The following is a 21594-nucleotide window of genomic DNA, read 5'->3' on the forward strand; positions in this document are numbered from 1 at the left end:
AGCATTTCCGCTCGAGAACGCTAAAAATATTTAACCCTTTTCCAACATTCTGTAAGCCGGCCCATCGATCGCGCATTTTAACTATAGGTTAATGATATCTAATAGTGCTTTGCAGCCGCATGTAGCGACATGCAGGAGCAGCAGGCGCCTAAGGGATAAAGGAATTGGACAAAACATTTTGGGAAAAGACCATGCACTTCAAAAACATTCGCCAAGTAACCATAAGTAAAAAAAATTCTAAACACCGAAAAGCGTTACCTATCTATAATAAAATTTTGACAAGCATGAATTTAGGAAACCATTTGGTTTGTACCAATTATCTATAAATAAAATCAATTTTCAACCGTTAAGACATCTACTATATTGGGGTAGAATGCGACAAGCAGCAGCAAGATGAGCAATAGTAGCAGCTGGTTGCAAGGCATTGCAATAATGCCGCTGCGCGTTTATAGGTGCTTACTGTGCGCAATGGGGTGGTGGAGTGGGTGATGGGGTTGGGTCATATTTCCGCGGCCGACCACGTGACAGGTGGCGGCGCTTCACAAATTCAGCATCGTCCACCATCCAAAATGACCCAAAGTCGTCTTCGTAGCGTACAAAACACTTGTGGAGTGATAGATTGGTGCGTATCGCATTCTACACACCCATACCCAAGAAAGAGAAATATCACAATCAAGTGAGGTCAAGGTAATTCATTGGTAAAACCTGGTATGGAATGTACCTTCTGGTCTCCTGCAGTTGTTAGTCGCCCAAGCCTGCTGCGTTATACTGAACCGGCCTTATCGCACTCTCTTACACCTCTCATTCACCATGACGCACGCACAACACGCAAGCCACACAGCGTTAATACGAAAAGAATAATGTATATGCCTATATATGTGTAAATATTATATATAAAAGACCATGTAAAAAAGATATTAGAAAAAGAGATCAAATCACAAAACACACAATATACAAATCGAAAAAAGAATTTAAGGGCGGCCTCGATGACGTACCCGACGACTGGTTGAGCTAATGGACCGGATGAGCAACGTTGAGGTCGTCTCTTGTAGAACTCCACTTCGTCCACGGTCCATACTGCACCCTTAACGTTTTCCACGCGCATGAAACATTTATGGAGAGATAGGTTGTGGCGCACTGCATTCTAACAACAGATCAAACACCGCCAAATAATCAGTACCAGAAAGCGCAAATGCGACACTTTCCTTTAATATTAGCACAGCACAAAATCAGTTAACATAAAATAAAAACCCGATGCTGGCGCAGGCTTCCGCATCCCGTTCGTGAGTACCTACGACCAAGCGTGTTTAATTGACAACTGCCGCTGGTCAAATACCTCGCCGGCAGTTATCGAATAAACAAAGGGCGTAAGTATAAATTTCGAAAAACATCAACAAATATTCGCCATTTCATCAGTTTGCGAATAAAAGAATGGTTATTCATATATTAGATAAAATCTCGATGAAATGGTTAGAGTAAATGTAATTGAGTAATACCTTCCACGTGGCAGCATTTCTTCGAAAATAGCAGAAGGTGTTTTGAAACCAGTTATATATCTCGTTAAGGGTAAGCTGTTTATCTGGAGATTCGATTATCGACTAAAATTAACAAATTAGTGTGCAAAGCGGTCCACCGAAATCAGAAAACGCAAGTGCTATACCTGTCGAATTAAAGAAGCGTACGTGAAAGGTGGTCGAACGTCTGCATTTTTGTAGAATTCGCGGTTTCTCTGTATCTCTGAAAATATGACAACGATGAATTGCTTATTAAATTGTGAAAAGTGTGGATTTTAGACCTTGTTGTACATCAAGTCCTGCCCTCTCCAGCATATAAGGCAGTCCTGTTTGGCGGCAAAATGTGAAAATTGTATGTAAAGTTTTTTTTTTTGCAGATGCTCAAAAAAAAGATAACACGTACCTCCTGCCAGTGACAAGGCAGACTTGTCGCTGATACGTCTCCGTATTGGACCTGGGACGTTAGGGGCAGTGGCTTGTAATACTGGGGATCGGACTGTAGACACCAAGACTCCCATGGAAGATGCGGGTGGTGGTACTACGGTATTAACTGTAATTTTTGTGGGAGGCGGGCTTTCTTTTAAAGGTTCGGGGGAGCCGAGTTGTTTAGACATGTGTAAATGGTGCATCATCGCTTGCAATCTATCCCTTTCTTTTTGCAATTGTAGTTCTAATTGTGATACCACCTGCATTTGCACCCGTGCCTGAGCTGTCGAACGATCATCTAATGCGTGTTCGGTGTTTAGATGTCTGCAAGTCAAAAAAACAACCGATTAATCATAAAACCGTTGTTCAATTTTGACTCGTAATCCTCATAAGTTTACGATTAGTATGTAAAAGGAAAAGGGCGCACGAAACTGTCAAATTATAATATTTTGTCGCCTCCTTGGTAAAAGAAAGGCGACCTGGAATAAATTAAGAGCGGCATCGCGGTTTAAAAACTCTAATTACGCCATGTTTAATTAATATGCAAGACGTTTGATCACACCGTAGTAGGATTTAAATGTTAATCCCCGGCATGACTTTATTATTTTCCCCTCGCTCTACTCGGTGTAAAAGGGCAAGATTCCTATATTCTGTCACTCACTTCATGAAAGATGGTAGATCCTCACATATAACTTCGCATCCGGGCCATTTACATACACCGTGGCCATATAAATGCTGAACTTTGTCGGTGCCCGTTCTTTCGCCTTCCAATTTGTCTTCGAAAAACATATCGTCTCGGCGATTCGGGATCGCCGTTATAATACCTGTAAATTATGTTAAGCGAAAATGCGTGTAACAATTTCAACGACTTACCATTTACGTCGGGCAACGAACATTTGCTATTAGCCGTGTGAAGTTGTTGGTCGTTTCCGTTTGGCGGTTCTTTCCACGGACTCATCACGTCTCTAGAGGTCAGCCCTGTTCAATAAATGTCAGTTTCAATATCCTTTCGGACGTAACCGCGACGGTGGCAGCTTCACGTGCGTTTAAAACCGAAGGCGTTGGTGGTCGAACGGGTTCCAGTATGGGTAGAGAATCAAGGGATGAAAGGATTAGGGGAACGGGCATGTGCCAATAGTTTTAACCACACGTGAAGCAGTGGCGCTTTTAACTCGGTTCTGGAAAATTCATTTCGCCGATCAATAGCGACTAAAGAAACCTACATCAATGCCGATAATTAATTATTGCAAGTGGCATTGCCCAATTTAAAGGTTCGATTACTAAACGAGGGTAAAATGGACAGACGGGAATGGGGAATACATACCTCACTGGAACTCGTCAACCGTGATACTCTTCGACCACACGCAAACGATCCACCATCATTTAATAAACTTGCTGACTTTATTTCTTTCATGCATTTTTATTCCAAATTAGTTTACTTACTATTGCAAAAATGTACGCATGCATAAATTCATTTTAAAAGCAGTAGTGTGCGCAAATTTATTTTATAACTTTCGAAATAAAGTTATTGTATCGCATATAAATATTCGAAAGCTTGACGAGCTGTTATTGACATTTGTTAAGTCTTGCACGACCGACGAGAAATATTACTCTTCGCTCCTACCTGGTCCTTGAACTAACATCATCGGTTGTATCCCCATGCCTTGATGAACCACGTACTGTCTTTGTACAATTTGAAGCTGCTGTATAAGTTGCTGTTGCTGAAGGGCTAGTTGTTGCAAAGATGACGATGAGGTCTTCTTCTTATCGCCACTTTGCAATATTTGTGTTTGTTGAATTAAATTTAATTGCAGTTGTTCCTGCAATTGCTGCATTGTCTGCTCAATTTGTTTTTTACCCAATTCGACCAATTGCTTTTGCTGAAAATTGGTATCAGTAGGTACAATCCGTCTGGGAGCACTTTACTACCTGATGATGTTGTTGAAGTAACGAGTGCTGTTTCATCAAGGACTGTAATTGTGAAGGACTAAGTACGTGCTGTTGTAACAATTGTTGCATATGGTGAAGTCCGGGAACTGGCGAAGTCATCATCTGAGATGTCGAAGCTGTTTGCGTCTAAATTATGCAAATCACCCAGCACGTTCTTTATAAAAAAGGAAACGTACCTGGGACGCGGGTACGGATGCGTTATGTGTTTTCTGTGCATCGGATGCCGGCGGAGGCGAATGCTCCTGCTGCACGCGTTTTTCCGAAGACGGACTTGTGCTACCATTACCTTTTATGTCTCTATCTTGCTCCCAAACTCGCTCCAGATCAAGCTGCTGTTGCTGTTCCTTCAATACTTTTTCTAATGACGCAGCTTGCTAAAAATGCAGAAAACAATACTTATACAGCAATAAAAATAGAAAACGGCGACAACTGTATATATTTTTATTGCGTTCGTATATGTATGCATATCATGGCATAGAAATGAGAGGTGCATGTTTCGGTAGTAAAGCGCAAAGGGAGTCGTGCATGTGATAAATGTGATTGATTTCCCGCGCGTGGAACGGCTGCGAACGGCCGCATTAGGACCTCGGAAGCTATGTGTCTCTGAGCAATGGTCCGGTCATAATACCTGTACACTTCCACAAATATATAGTTCCTTAAATTCTCCCAAAACTAACTTGATGGATTGCAGGGGCACGCACCTATATACTTCCAGAATAAAATATTGTTCCTTTATACGAATACGACTTAGCCCCATTCCAGTTTTTCTATAACCAAATTATTACTCCACATAAGCGCAACTCAAAGCGTTTTCCTTGATTATTGTCTGCGAGTATAATTCAACCGTTTGCAATAATAAACCAACCCTCTGCCGCACAGTATAAACACCGACGAGAAACAAGAGGGTCCGCTATTCTGTTTTCCCCATATTAATGATTCAATATCAATTAGCGGTACACTGAATTATATAAACTTAATCTTGACGTTGAAAGAAAAAAGAAACTCGAGAAAATTGAATGTAACGCTCAGAAAATTGAAACTGACTTAAATATTTAAATAAAATGAGGCGACTAAAAAGTAGACATCTTCAATACTTACTCTGTACTTGTTTACTAAACATTCAACTTTTCTTTATTACTTTTTTATCGATTCTCGCGAAATATCTCATGAAATTTTTAAAATGTAAATTTTAATTTTAGAGCAAATTCAAGAACTGAACATTCGCGAATATTTATTAGATTAAAAGGGTTCGAAAATACGTTTATTCAACGTGGAGCTATATTTACATGCAAATCAAAAGAAACTGTGATTGAGTATTGAGATGCAGAACAGAAATACTTGTTCAGTAACCGAGTAAATAGTTTACTTAATTATCCTAAATATAAATTTTTAAGGAGACATGTAACAAAGGAATGGCCACAATTTTTCGTTTCAGTGCAGTTAACTAACACACTATACATAAATACTGCCTATCAAACAATTCGGCTTTGTAGTGTGGTTGATTAGATCACTTAGTTAGGTACATTCGCAAAGAAACTGCCTTGGGGATGTTGGTAAATTTAACACGAAAAGCTATAGGTATATATGTATATGAAATGAAGCAATTATTTTTCAGAAGACTTACGCTTCTTTCAAAATGGTTATTGTAACTTTCGGGTTCTTACTTACGAAGTTCATTGTAACGCCACACAAAGTAGAAGATATTGGGACATTTGAATTAAACAGTTGCTAAACGATTTTGTTCGCATATGATTTGATCGGGCGTTTCTAATTATCGGCGTACTAAGGAACAACCATGTGAAGCCACCTCAGACGGGCTCAACAAAAAGAAACATTTGGCACAACTTTCCTTTCTGGACAGCAAACCAGCCCCCACGCCGTTATAAAATTAAAATTACCATACCATGTTCTAGCGCTAGCCTTATTGAACACAGGGCATATCTCTACTTTCCCTATTTCTACTTTTACTACTGCTATAGATGTTAGTGGACGATAGCAATGTGTAGCTGACATAAATATTATCATAAAAGCGTATTATATTATCCCTTTAATCTATCACAAAAAATTATGCTTATGTGCGTATAACAAATACAAGTTGTACAGTTACGCCAAGGCAAAGATTATCAAAGTATATTTATTCCGAACCATCTTTCAGAACACCTCAATTATTTTTCTGTTAAACGAATTTAAATTACGCTTAAATTTGCAAGGTGTAACAGCTCAAGACATGTGTAAGCCAGGTAAATATAAAGCATAGTTACAGATCTTAACTAAATTTATACGTCTATCTGGGATGTGAAAGAGGCGCCAGATCTATAGGTATGTGAATTTAAAGACCTTCAATGGAAATTACAATTTATCTAGAAATGTGTATATTAATCAGGAATTTCAATGGCCCTGCAGTTGGTTCAGTACAAAAGATAAAAGGCACATTGCATCCTATAGCAGTATCGCACATCCTTGAGACGACCTCTCTACCGACCATCCCGCCATCGTTTACCGACGACATGTAAACGTTAGTGCACCTTAAACTTGTTAAATTAATAATTTCGCTTAAAGTTGTGAGGAAAATTGAAGTTTTTCGAACTAATGTTAATTTAACTTCAATTTTTCTCACAAACTGCAATATATCACTTACATCTGTAAATTTCTGTAAATTCACAAAAAGATGCAAAAATTCTCAGAAAGATTTGTAAATTCCCAAAGAGATCTGGAAGATCTTTCGAATTCCCAGTGTAAATTGCAAGTTAGATCTGTAAATTTGTATGGCCCGTCTATGCTTTCTTAAGAAAGTAACGCGACCGTATTGTTTTCGATTTTTTATATACTCCCTTAATAGCATCCTTTTTAGCAAGAGAACGTAACTTCACAATTCTCATCTGGTTTTAAGTAACCCTCTATTAAAATAAGGGTAATTTTTTTAAATTACTTATTAATATGAAAAAGTAAGAAGTCTAGTCAGTATGTGACAAATGTATACTTACATAACAAAAGAGAATCCCTTTTACTAAATAAAAGCAGAAGTGGCGTTATTGGCATGGTTAAAAGGGGAGAATGGACATTTTTCTACCGATTTTCCTCGTTAATTCAAGTAAAATTACGGCTCGAGCTCACCTAAAACCATTGGTATTCACTACGAAACTTGACGCAAAAACTGGGAAAAAACTTCTTACCCCTGATCACATATTTCATATGCAGAGGGCTGTTTTGCTTGCTGGCGCAATATTATTTCCATATTTTTCACATAATGCGCTTGTGTATATGGGTTTTATTTCATGTGACATCATGGTAATGCATTTTAACGTCTTATCATTCATTGCGGCGTCTTTGCAACTCTTTATGAGGAAGTGACAGAGATAAATATTTGTTAGGGCACGACCGGGGATGGGGGACGGTTTCTTAATAATTTTTATTATGTACACGAAGAGGTTTGGTAGTCATAAGTATTAAAAAGGTATTGTGAAACAGACAAGTCTTAGACGGCGGAAACAAACTTGAGCACAACCAGCTACTGTAGGGGTGAAAGAACAATGCAATTACGGATCGAGAGTTAAAGTAAAAAAACTTCATCCGAATAATTCGCCGAAGAAAAATACACTTGAGTAAATATCTGTATCTGTGATGAGCGAGGAGTCGGGATATTTACACGGCGAGCCACCGTTAGCAATTTAAATATAAAAGACTGAAGCGAATCAGTTCCGCCGAGCAATAATAATAGAAGGTGGCGAAAACAGAACGGAAAGTTGCGGTGCGAAGCGAACAATGTGTATAAGGGTGCCCTGCCATATTATTCAATAAGCGAGCGTATATATCCCTTGACAAATGTACAGTTTTAAAGGAGGCCGGGAAAGTGACATAATTTACAGCAGTCCACTCTCAATAAGGCCCATGACTGCCGAATTTCATACTTTATGAAGCCGGCAGTGTACTTAACAGCGCCTCTAATTTATGAATGTCCGGCAAAATCTATCGAAGCACCATATGCTGGCCTGCTAGCGACAGCCATCATTTGTAACTTCTCGAGTTGGCTGCTAAACAACGTCCCACTAAATATTAATAACTCTCTATTACTTACTCTTACTGGCTTTAAGCAATTTATTAGTAACCCTCGTAATTTTTAGCCAGATTAATTGCGACGCTTTTGCCATTGTAACTACATTTATCCTTACCGTACACTACTATAATAGCTCCAAATATGAGTAATTAAAAGAATTTACGATACCACAACGATATTACCACACAAAAGGTTAAAGAGGAACAGAGAATTAGGGGAAACGGGAAGTAACGGCGCGTTTCCGCAGACACAACGCGTCTCAGACGTAAGCGCGGGAAATGGGAAAATTGGGGCGATGTTTATATGTTGTTGTGATGCTATATATAGTATACAGCAGTGTACAAGCATTCAGAGTGAGGGTGGGTCGTGGATTCAGTTCAACGTTGACTGCCGAGAAGGGAGCGTCGGGACGCTTGCCGTCGGGACGCAACATCGAAAACGCTCCCCCGTCACGTACAATCTCTGGTTACAAAAACGTTAGCAATTTAAATTCCACACATAATTTATAGTCGTTGTTAATTATTAAAATTCGTTATAAGTAGTTGTTGACAATGGGCGTATAATTAGAAAGATCGCCGTTGACATGAGCTCCATGGTAGACGTCGCCACCAATAACATTAAAGGTTGGTATATGCGCCCAGGAATTTGACATAACCTGACATCTCGAAAGATTGACGAATTAAGATCGGTCATCATACCTGAGCGACAGGAGTCAGCATACGCGTCTCGCAGTACTTCATTAGTTCACCTAAACTAGTAGAACACTCACAGAACAACACCTAAACACAACTAAACACATAAATGGTAACAGCGCCTATTAATTATTTCTTTTTCGCTAGAAAGAACAAGAGTTAGTTGTGTTGCGCAAAAAGGGTCATCGAAGTCGCCGAGAAGCTAGGATGAGTCGTAGGCGGGCGGCGCGCCTTTGATGCGCCGCTGCGCTGCAGTTTGTGTTGTTTGTATGTGTGTATATCTCGATCGGAGGCAGCGGGCGGATACACCGAGTCGCTCGCGCAACACCAACACCTCCAGCCCGCCGCCTCCTGAAGCTTGTGGTGACACTCCCGGAACAAATCCCATATATATTCTCATGACCAGGAAGGCAACGTCCTGCAAATATTCATCTTCGAGAACAAATTTCTTCAAAAATTACATTGCCGTACCCCCCCCCCCCCCCCCGTCTCTCCAAAACAGATCGAAAGTAATAAACAATTGCCGATGCGCCCCTTTAAAAGATGAAAAATCAAAAGTCGAAAACTTATCTCAGGCTAAACAAAAGACGGCATCGATCACGCGACTAATATTAAAAAATCGCGTCCCCGCCGTTCAGCGCCGACGTATTATAACAAATCTACCGGATGAATAACGAAGTTTATGTCGTTTGGGATCGCGAAGAATATTGGTTATTGGAAATATAGCAGGCCAGCCACCTGCCACTAAAGGACATTTCCCGCAAACTTATAACACGTAAGGGTAAGAGCGCCATCCCTTTCCATTTGTTGGGTTGAGATCGACTTGAACTATACTTATATATAAATATGGGTCTATATGTAAAAAAACTGAGTCGATGTACAGGATGGAAGATAGCGTTCATTTTATTTTATTGGCCCTAACGTGTAAATGTTATTGAATACTGCCCAACCACGCTTTTCGCTCAGAGGATTTTTTGGTAAGTCGTCTCCAACATACGTACACAATTCGTATCAATGCATACAATACAGAAAAACTGTAAATTACGTATTACGTTGGCGAAACCTATAACTTTCGAAAGTGCCTGCAGCATATGCAGTTCCGAAGGGCGCAAAAAGGGTCCAGTAAGGTAACATATGCGAACGAGGCAGACGTCGTAGTAATATTCACGAGCCACTGGGCCAACAAATAATCGACACGAGTGTCAACCAAGAAATAAAAGCAATTTCGTAGATACAATCTTTTCATTTTTCTTCCAACTTGGAATCGATTTCTGTTTAATCAGATTGCGCACCTAAAAAAGGTTTCGGGAGCTATATGATCAAATGCCCTTTAAACGTAAAGGATCTCGCAAAAAGGTGGTTATGTGTGTCACAGCGTGACTTCATCAAATTCCCTCTCCGAGTGAGAAAAAAATATTCTTCTAATTTATATCGTAAACACCCCGCATACAAATTTATTTAACTGAAACCTCCACTGAAAGATTGGAGAGGGAGAATGTGAAAGGGGGCTTTTTCCTATCCTGTTTATTAGGGTTATAATTGTGCAAAATAACCAAATTGCATAGTTTAGCGGAATACGCGTTATATCATAATGACCGTCGATGAGTTCAAATACAGAGTGGATGACATTTAAATTATTTCCTCTGTTAAAGGGCGCTGACGTTTCTTTGGAACATCGGAGTTCGGTCGGTCGGTCGACGCTTTTTGCCGTCCTTAACAATTTAGTCCGAGTCGAATAAGTGGCACCCGCTGAGCCATTAGCTCAGAACGCTGTCCATTTGGCTCGAGCTGAGCCACGTCAGCAGTCCTTCGTCCTATCCTATCTCCCTCCGCGGACACGGGCCGGTTGCGGTCGCCACGCCGCCCCTCATTATCATATCCGCTTCGAATTGTTACGTTTGCACGCCGCACACGAGAATTCATCAACTGATCTTGCGAGTTTTTATTGATCAACGAAATGACTGACGTTGGCAGTGCGAGAATCAAATTTTAATATTATTGGCGCCCGGTTTCGTGCTTACAACTGCATACGTAACTAGGCGGCGGGTGCGGCATGTGAGGGTGAAGGTATATAAACAGTAGTTATGATAAATATGCACGACAGAGCGCGGTGCGGCAGCAGCATTATGGTGGAAGACAAATATTTGGCCTCGGTCGCGTTGGGAACCGCCATTGTCATAACATAAGACAATGCGAATGCTGTATCTCATTTTTCATCTGGCCGATCTTTATAATCTGTATTTGCATCAGCTTGTAGCGATCTAATAATAACTCTGGGGAGCGGGCGAACGCCGTCCACATCGCTCCGAGATACAACGAGATTCTTCAATTAAAACTTATGTTTATTTAGTATTCGTGGAGCGGGCGCTAGCGAGCGCAATGAGGAATGTTTAACCGAAATAATAGGAGACAGTGGCCGACAAAGAAAGGGACTATCTTTTCGCAACGTATATACACGTAATATGCCCCAAGAGGTAGAGAAGCAGGTCTCATTCTTACATATGTAGATACTTGCATCGCCAAACAGCGCCATATCGTTATGACGGGCTAAATTAATTACGAATTATTTACCCTCGTATCCTGGAAAATACATTCCCAACCTTTTTCCCACCACTTCCTATACAAATAAAATCTTAATCAATACTTACACGCTGAAAGTTGCATTTGTTTGCATCATACTTAGGGGAAAAAATGTATCATTCATTAGATGTATAATCCGGTCAATTAAGACGATCCCACCACCTTTATTTAATGACCCCATACAAAAAATACGGGTAAATCGAAATTAACTTTTGGGGAAGGATATTGTTAAATTTCGGCCCCTTCCTACCCAATATCACGTCGGATCGATTACTATTCCGCTACGCTGATAGTCTTTGTTTATATCCAACTTTCTTGATAAGTATCAAAAAGTACCAACCATGTTCATATTGATTGCCACCAAGGATTAGTCTTGGGTCATTATTTCATCAACTATCGCTAATAAGTCTTCTTTTTAAAGGCTAATTTACGTAGGACATAAATATCGCATAAGTATTTGAACAGCAACTAACGATAATATAGTCCAATTCTTTTGCCAAAGACAATGCTTTACTATAGATCCAAACATGTTGGACATTCTAATGACAGCAAGAAATTTCTTGACATCAAACATGGTGGCTTTGCTCCAACTAACCTGTACCATATAGCAATTGGTGGATGTAGGAGAGGATAATTGACTGGGATATGGGCTGCTGGCTTATCGAATTGTGGATAGGTTATCTGGAGTCAAGTAGTGGTATTGATCTCGGCCATGGTGAATATCATAATCCGGTTCCTACTTCCTTAGATAAACTCTCTATTGTTTAAGGTGCCTAACACGTAACCAGGTAGCCGGCTCGTGTGGCGCAGTTCAGTTAAAGTTGGACTGTGGTGCTAGGGGTCCCTGGTTCCTATCCGGGTTCGAGCAGGGATATTTGTAAATGTATAGTGGGTTGGGTTGGTAGAGCAGCCTTGGCTTTAACCCCGCCCACTCAAAAATAAAGGCAAAAATAATAATAACCGACAATAGGATTCGGCGCTCTTGAGAGACCCACATTTTAAAATTGATCACTTAATAATACTTCATCCCATCGCCTGAACTCCTAATTTAATTCCAAGCTTGAAAAATCAACAATGTTATTATGATTTACAGCTATATTAATAAGATACTTATAATTGTTGAGTAGCTAGTGATATGTATGGTCGGGAATAAATTGACTTTATGTAAGTAACACCGTACCGACCAAAATCGGTTTATATGCATAACGTAACTAAAGGCAACTAAAAAACATAAAAGCATATAGCTCAGACAACAAAAATCCAGTAGACATATTTTGAGTTCAGCCAGGAAATAGGCTTTTGTGTTTTTAGGATGATTCAATCATAATAACTGGGTTCAGGTAGAGATAATCTCTTGTAATTTACATGACATTTCTAATTCTTTACAAGGGGACGTAAAAGGAGATTATTGAAGTTGCGTAATCTGTCCAAACATGCTCAAGTATTTGAATTTCTAAATATTCTGCTAATAAACTTGAATTAGCATTTTTCCAAATCTTGATTACGAAGTTTCGAATATTAATGAGATTATCAGTGAAAAAATTTATCAAATTTTTTCATGTGCTTCACCCTTTTTCATCTGAGCTAACCTGGGAAGTAAAGTACGGAAGATGCGTCCAAACGTACTAAATACGACGAAATTTGCAAGAAGAATGTTATACCTCGAACCAAACCAGGAACCTGAGAATATGGTCAACCCATTTGTAATGCGTCCGTTACAAATTGCCGCCCAAAGGGAGTCCATTATTACGTCATTACAGTTATCCATTTTCATGGATTGCCGTTCTAAGTTACTAAAAAAATGATGAATGCATTCCTTTACCTTCTTTTGCGCTTGAATGTAGGTACCTAGAGTTTTACAAATACGGAGATTTTTTAAAAAGAATACATAGGTACAATTTCCCTATGTATCCTCTTAAATGGATCACTTCAACGCATTAGAAGATCGGATTTTAGGGAACTCAAATAACAGGTACTCGACAATGCCACTAAAAATTTGGAAATTTGGTACTTATTTTATTGTAATCTCTAAATTATAATGAACACACATACAAAGTGTTTAATAAATAAACCTTCATTCAACATAACGTAGGTATATTACTTAAACCACCATCTAAGGCATCCTTTTGAAATTTAATTACTATTTGAGCCAAAATCTTAGTGTATAGAGTACACTATTTCACTCAGAAATGCCATGTTGAATAATCTGAAAGCACTAATTGATCCCCGTGCAAAAAAAAACAAGTTGTATATCATTCTGTCAAAACGTTACGTTAAAAGCAATCTCATATTCGTTCAAATGGCATAAACTAAAAATGGATTTTGATTTGGAATGCGGTACGTCTTGGAAACTAAAGTGTCACATAAAAAACGGTCGCAAATTCAGGAAAGGAAAGCATTATTTTGCGATTTAAAATTAAGATTGTCGTCACAGTAAATAGACCCTCCCGAGCGTTTTCAAAAATAACCCTGTTTGGATTTTAATTTTCCACCCATGCAGGTATCTCACTTCTCAATATTGATTATATCAAACAAGAATTTTCGATATTCTAATAATATAACTATTTAGCATTCGTGCAATTCATATCTCGAATTGTATTGCCATTAATTTTAGAGGTTGATGCAGGGGTACATCTATTATACCGTCTTGTGGTTGCCATCTTTTTTTACATACAAGACTTACAACTATTGACGTAGCAAACGGCTTGAATGATGTATAGGTACATAACTACGATTTAATGGCCGAGTTAATTGTTGATTTAGGTTCGGCTACGCCAATAAGAGTTAGATACAACTTTACGAGCTCTGCTTTAATAATTTTGCCGAGTCGTTAGCGGCAATCACAAACGACATAATAAACGTTACCGATAAAAATTTAGTTACAGGTAATTGTATTAGATTTTTATAAACCAGTCAGTAGTATACTCGTATGCCACAAATGGTAAATGATAGTCTTTAATACTTGCTTGTCTACAATCATAATTATCTCATCGATGTTTACAAAATGACTCGATCGCTTTCTTCGCAGCTCTACTATGGAGCCAATCCTGTTCACACTAACAGTTTATCTTCTGGGGAGTGAACTATTCTTCAAGTATGAGCGCACTGAACTTTATCCATCGTTAACTCCAAAGAAATGTTTAATCCAAATCTTGCTAATAGCCAACATCTAAATAGTCGATTTAGAGCAAAGCCTTTAGTCCGTCCAAGAATTGTATTTGGGGATAAGAATAATGTAGTATTATTACTTCTCTATCATATCAACTGTTATTTTTTAACATAAGGTGTAATATAATAATGTACCTAAACCATAAGGAACCAAGACAGACATGTATGTAAGGCAATACTATCTAATGGGCGCATCAGTGGACTGTATGACTTTACGAAAATAAATAAAAGAAAAAAAAAACAAAGTGCCTTACCTTTTATTGCGCTGGTCCTTGGTCTGGTACTTGTAAGTCGTAATGTAAATGAAGCACTTATCGTTTTATTAGTTTAACTTGTTTGGGTACGCGCGCGTCTGTATTGTATCTTGCAGTGCCTTTTTGACACTCTTCGCGCACATGAATCAAGACACATTGGTGCGTGGGGAGAGAAGTGAATAAATAAAATTATAAACATTGATTTCTGATTAATTTGGGGTTGTCTAGAACATTCCATTCACCAAAAAAATATACCTACCTTAATTTTTTAACAAGAAAATTAAACAAAATACTAAATCTGTCAGCAAAACTGCGGCACGTAATTCAAATTCAAATCTCGGTAACTATACACTATACAGTTTTCAAAGGTGTAACGCGTGACTTTCAGGTAAGAAAAAAAAATGAATTACGTTTTCGTTGCTTCAACCATTAAGTATGTAACAATAACCGACCTGAGCCGCACCACAAAAAGCGTGAAGCTCGATTCAACGAGCGTTATCAGTGAATATGAATCGAGGAACGTTCGATAATAAATGAAGCTCACTTTTAAATTGGGCCGGTGCATTGATTATTGTATTTGATGGTTGATCTTCCCATCAGAGTTTTTGAATAAAGCACCAGTCAAAAAACCCATTGGATATAATTCTTAGAAAGGATAACACGTTTCGTGCACGGCGTGTCTTTTGGAACATATGAGTAATCAGATATAATTCAAAATATTCCATTGTAAACTCAACACCAAGACTAAGGTAAGACGAGTTCTGATGGACTACAGTAGCGTTAAGAACGGATTTATAATTGCTGGTCCACTTTGTAAATTTAAATCCTCCCAAACCCAACAGTTGAACAAGATCGTTTTGTAGTTTCATTGCCCTAGAGGTTGACTATGTACTAGTCACTATATCATCAATGTGTATTTGCTCCATGAACACCTTAAAAGCCAATGGGTAGTGTGTATTTTAAATATCAGCTTATTCTTGAAGAGTCCGTAAAGCTAAAAAGGGAGAAGAGGAGAATCCATAGGTAACAGTATTTAACCTATATTGTTCGACCTTATCGTACGTAGAAAAACGCCTCAAAATCCGCTGATAATTGCAATGCGAAGGTTCCAATAGGACCTGTCTGTACATTTGCTTTATGTCACAAACAAAGGCGACGGGAAAACAGCAAAAGTTTAGTAACACGTCAAATATGGGACATACTGTAACTGTAACTTGGGACCAGCACGGAGAATGTCACTTAAAGATAAATTCGATGTCGACTTTACAGCAGCTAAGCTTCATCAGATAACAGCACCAACTGTTTCCAACTGATTGTCATTTGATGAATAAGGAAAAGGAAACGCCGTTTTTCTGCGCACAAATATGACAGGTGACAGGTGCACAAAGACTGTGGAATTCTTAACAAATAATTCCGGAAACCTGGCACGGTTTTTGTACTGGGAAAACGACCATTTCCAACATCTCGAGGTTTAGAAAGGGGAAATTAAGTAGATTCAGCATATACATTTTACCAAAACTGTTGACAAGGTTCTCTCACGATAAAAGAAAATTGTGTTGGGAATTATATTTAAATGTACATAAACGCTTTACCATACCTTAGGAAAGGATTAAAAAAAATTATAAATATAATTAACAATATGGTTACCAACACGGTGAAAGATCCATTTCGATGTCCACTTAAATTTTACGTGCTACATTTACAATATGTGCGATAAAGCAAGAAGAACATCTAATCCGGCACGTATTATTTAAAATTCGCAAAAGAAAAGAACTACGACTACGTCTGGGTCAAAAAAGGAAACATTTTTCTAAGAAAAACAACGAACTCCAAGGCCGTTCGAATCCGAGCTGAAAGAGATCTACTACAATTAATAAACTAAAAAGCTACCGTGATTATCCCACCACTATAAATGGAAAGTTTAGTTTTTTATAATCTTGCTAACACTAGTTTTTTCAGTTCGTCAAATAATCATCTGCTATTAGTCAATCAGAACATGTGTGAGAGAAAACAACACGTGTTTAAAAACTGCGGATATTGTCCATTTAACATGTAATATCGGTACCTTTACGTTAGAACTGATTGCATTGTACAGACTTCAAGTGTATAGCTCTAATGACTTTTTAAATGAATTCGAACCATGGATTGAAAGTATTAAAGCAAAATTTGTAAGGGTCTAGGACACTTCGCCGAATGCCCACAACGCCGACACGATTTTTTGAAGGTCCATATCGCCGACTAGGGACACTACGCCGACCGTGCCCACATCGTCGACAAGTGTGCAAGGGACACAACGCCGACCATGCCCACTTCACCGACGGACACTACGCCGATCGTGCCCACATTGCCGAAACGTGTGCAAGGGACACTAAGCCGAACGTGACCACAACGCCGACTGTTCGAAAATCCAGGCCCCTCATACTCTGTCCAGTGTATGAGTTTGCATTTTAAAAAGTTTAAAAAACATTTCCTAAACCTACAAATAACCTAATATCCAAAGCTGCTTTGCTTCACACTCCGTCCAGTTTGATTAAGAATTTTCGTATGAGTCTGTAGTTCGAAAAAAGTTAAAAAAAATATTCTGAACCTACAATAACCTAACGTCAAAAGATACTTGGTGTTGCACACCGTCCAGCTTGATTAAGAAGTGTTGTATGAGTCGACGTTATGGTCACGTTCGGCTTAGTGTCCCTTGTTCACTTGTCGGCGATGTGGGCACGGTCGGCGTGGTCACGTTCGGCTTAGTGTCCCTTGTTCACTTGTCGGCGATGTGGGCACGGTCGGCGTAGTGTCCGTCGGCGTAGTGTCCCTAGTCGGCGATATGGACCTTCAAAAAATCGTGTCGGCGTTGTGGGCATTCGGCGAAATGTCCCGGTCTCATTTGTAATATTATCTGGCGATATGAATCTCAACATTTGCGATCAGTTTGGTACTGAAGTAAGTAAACATATCGACTCAGAGAGATATTTCCTGTTTTTAACTTCGCTAGGTTATCATTGTTGCATAAATAAAAGTACTAGAATTACTAATCTCTCCAGCACATGCATTGATCACACTTTTATTAAAGGAAACTTTGACGATAATTTTATTAAGTCAGCCGTTATCCATGTCGGGATAACCGATCACAGTTTGACCGCGGTAAAATTACCTCTCACTAATAAAATTCGCTTAGCGAAACCCTGTTGTAACAAAATGATTACAAAACTAAATTACTTTAAGATAAGTGATCTAATTAATAACACTGACTGGAGATTTGTTACCACAGAGTAAGACACTGAAACTGCCACAAATAATTTTATATTACTTCTTGAAAATTTTACTAATGGATCAAAAACAACAAAAAAAATACCCAGAAAATGTCAACGTAAGTTAAACAATCCGTGGATGACAAATTTGATTATCGATAAATTAAATTCGCGTAATAAGATTAATAAAACTGTAAAAATGCAACCATTTAATTTCATACAACTTAACAAACTAAAAGCACTAGATTCCGAATTAAATAGTATGATAATTAGCGCAAAATCCCAGTACTACAATGAACTTTTATCGAATAATCGTAACGACTCAAGTAAAACTTGGAAAATTTTGCACTCTATATTAGGGAAGAAAAACAATACTCCAGACATAACAATTATTAAACACGAGGGGAAGGAGTACTCCAAAAAAACTGAAATTAGTAATTTGTTAAATACGCATTTCACTGAACAACCCGTAAAGTTGCTGAGCAAGTACGTAAACTGCGATCATCAAATTGATGAGAACACATTCCCTACCTATATATCTAATAAAAGTATGATAATGTTTCCAATCACTGCTAAAGAAGTGGTCTCAATTATCAACAGCTTACCAAATAAGAAATCTACAGGTTGCGATGGTATAGAGGTCTGTGTTCTCAAGGCAAATGTGGATAAATTAGCGGAGCCAATAACCCATCTAATTAACCTTAGCTTCAAAAATGGTATTTTTCCAAATGCTTTAAAAAAATCAGTAGTAATACCCATACTGAAATCAGGAGATCCCAAAACCGTAGACAACTATAGGCCGATCTCGTTAGTCTCCACTATATCTAAAATATTTGAACGTGCAATAAACCAAAGGCTTATAGATTTTCTAACAAAAATAAATTTCTTCTCTCCACACAAATTCGGCTTTATCAAGGGTCGTGGAACTGAAAAAGCATTGCTGAACTTCATGAGCAGTATTTATGAAAGTGTTGATAGCGGTAAAAAAAACTGCAGGTATGTTCATCGATGTCCAAAAAGCATTCGATACCTTAGATAAGAAAATATTATTAAACAAACTAGAGCATGCTGGCATACGAGGAATAGCAAACAAATTGTTTGATAGCTACCTCGGTGGTAGAACGCAAACTGTGAGAGTAGGGAATCAAACTGGAAAATACGAAATTCAAAGATCGGGAGTACCACAGGGATGCGTTCTCTCCACAACATTCTTCCTAATATATTGTAATGACCTGTGCAATGGTAAATTTTATGGGAAACTAACAGCCTTTGCGGACGACACAGCACTGGCGTATTCAGCTGATTCGACGCTCGCACTACATAACAAAATTCAGGGTGACACCCATAAAATTTATAATTGGTTTTGTGCTAATAGGCTGTGTTTAAACATTAAAAAAACAAAAGTATTACACTTTAACCTTAAAGATCCCACGTCATACACAAACATGAAACCAATCAAGTTCCACTCAAAAGAATGCGAACTTTCGCAAACGTGTAATTGTCCAGTGGTCAGTTATACGGAAACTGAAAAGTACCTAGGAGTAATCGTTGACTCTAAACTCAAATGGGGACCTCATATACGTAAATTAAAATGTGACTTGTACACAATAATAAAAAAGTTGTACTACGCAAAACAGAACGTTGACAGTATCGTACTCAAAAAATTATATCACACTCTTTTCCACTCCAAAATGGAGTATGGACTGGTCTGTTGGGGTGCAGCGTATGATACTACATTAAAGCCAATAACAAATACACAAAAGCACGTCATACGAATAGTTGCTTCCGCTAACGTGACAACGCGATCATTTCCCCTATTTCAAAAATTCAACATTCTACCAATAAAAAACCTGTTTGTCTTCAAGGTACTGAAAGAATTTTATAAAAGGTCGGAGAGTTTTAGATTCAAAAAACGTGATATAGGCACTAGAGGCAACTGTAAAAATAAGCTCTTACTACCTAAAGCTAACTCTACCACCTTTCAGAAAACATTTATGTACCTCGGTCCCAAATTACATAACTTCATATTAGACCAAATTCCCATTAACTTAACATCTAAGCAAAGGCAAAAAGCGATAAAATTGTGGCTGTTAAAAGATAAAGAAAATATACACAAAGCTCTATCAATAATTCGATAGCACTTAATGTAATTCCTAACTCAACATTCATTGCGGCTATGTGTTTTAATTAGAAATTTGTATGTAGGTAAACTAGAAACTTAGCTTTATTTTGAATTATTTAACTTGTTTTTATTTTTAATTAAGATGGGGCGCTTATAATTAGAATAAGTGTACCTTCTCCAAAAATTGTAATTTAAAAATAACATAACTTTGTACAGTAAGGGGAGAAAATAAAGATTATGATTATGATTATGATTATGATTATGATTATGATGATGATTCAAAGATATCGATGCAGAGATTGCATACGTAGTCTTATGAGAGGTCATTTTGAGTACATGCTTCAGCTATTTAGTCGGAATATTATCACAGCGATATAGAAACCATCGAAACAGTAAGAGATTCCTCAGACTGATTGATTGAGGGCAGGCTCGCATGCAATGGGACATTACCCTAGCTAGTGCAATACGTTTTTTTTTAATATACGTCATCTCTTTAAATTAGGAAATTGAGTGTACTAACCTGGTGCATTCGGGGTGTAACAGGTACGATCTGTGAAACAGTTGGGGGATGAATAATAAGCGTTAAGTATACCTATAGTTTGAAAAATCATTTTACCACACAAACTGGATATAATGGATAAGGGATATACATTTGTTTTTCGTTATCAATTACAATATTAATTTTCAGAAATTTTGCGCCCCGATTCTCATTTTGCATTTCTCGTTATAGAGATCTCGAGCTAGAACGTTTTGGTTGTAGATTACTTAAACATATAATCTATCAAAAAATTTAAAATAGTTGGTGTACCACAGAATTTACAACCCCTGCAATTGAGGACTGCTATATACGTAGGTGTTAATATTCTAGAATATTACGTAAGTTTCAAACAAAAAAGAAATTTTTGTTAGAGCACACCCGCAATCGAGGACTGCTATACACGTAGGTGTGAATTCTCTCAAAAATTACGTCAGTTTAAAACGAGAAGGAAATTTATTGTTAGAGGGCAGTTTCAGGGTTGGTTGTAGATTACTTAAAAATAATCTAACAACAAATTTAAAATCTTTGGTGTACAACAAAAATTACAACCCCTGCAATCGAGGATTGCTATATAAGTAGGTGTTAATGTTCTAGAATATTACATAAGTTTCGAACAAAAAGGAAATTTATTGTTAAAGGGCACTTTAAGGGTTGGATGTAGATTACTTAAACATAATCTATCAACAAATTTAAAATATTTGGTGTACAACAAAAATTACAAGCCCCGCAATCGAGGATTGCTATATAAGTAGGTGTTAATGTTCCAGAATTTTACATAAGTTTCGAACAAAAAGGAAATTTATTGTTAAAGGGCACTTTAAGGGTTGGCTGTAGTTTACTTAAAACTAATCTATCAAAAAATTCAAAATATTTGGAGTACAACAAAAATTACAACCCCCGCAATCGAGGACTGCTATACACGTAGGTGTGAATTCTCTCAAAAATTACGTCAGTTTAAAACGAGAAGGAAATTTATTGTTAGAGGGCCGTTTCTGGGTTGGTTGTAGATTACTTAAAAGAATCTATCAAAAAATTTAAAATATTTAGTGTA

At 38.0% G+C, this 21594-nt stretch overlaps 1 protein-coding gene across 10 annotated transcripts in view; it reads right to left on the reverse strand.

Annotated features, from left to right (window-relative positions):
* LOC116165358 (forkhead box protein P1) overlaps positions 1–21594 on the reverse strand; it is a 142871-nt gene that overhangs the window by 5757 nt on the left and 115520 nt on the right. For 7 of the 10 annotated variants that reach the window (XM_031479728.1, XM_031479730.1, XM_031479724.1 and 4 more), the window contains 10 exons: positions 4067–4264; positions 3870–4016; positions 3565–3820; positions 2814–2918; positions 2602–2764; positions 1918–2264; positions 1796–1840; positions 1661–1737; positions 1497–1598; positions 461–636 (listed from right to left, as the gene is read on the reverse strand). In XM_031479728.1, coding sequence (XP_031335588.1) covers positions 461–636; positions 1497–1598; positions 1661–1737; positions 1796–1840; positions 1918–2264; positions 2602–2764; positions 2814–2918; positions 3565–3820; positions 3870–4016; positions 4067–4264 — 1616 coding nt within the window. Of the gene's footprint in view, positions 1–460; positions 637–995; positions 1145–1496; positions 1599–1660; positions 1738–1795; positions 1841–1917; positions 2265–2601; positions 2765–2813; positions 2919–3564; positions 3821–3869; positions 4017–4066; positions 4265–8642; positions 8792–21594 lie in introns of those variants that run through there. The other 3 variants (XM_031479732.1, XM_031479726.1, XM_031479727.1) reach the window with 3 other exon arrangements.

The sequence above is a fragment of the Photinus pyralis genome, unplaced genomic scaffold, assembly GCF_008802855.1.
Source record: "Photinus pyralis isolate 1611_PpyrPB1 unplaced genomic scaffold, Ppyr1.3 Ppyr1.4_LG3a, whole genome shotgun sequence".
NCBI classification, from domain to species: Eukaryota; Metazoa; Arthropoda; class Insecta; order Coleoptera; family Lampyridae; genus Photinus; species Photinus pyralis.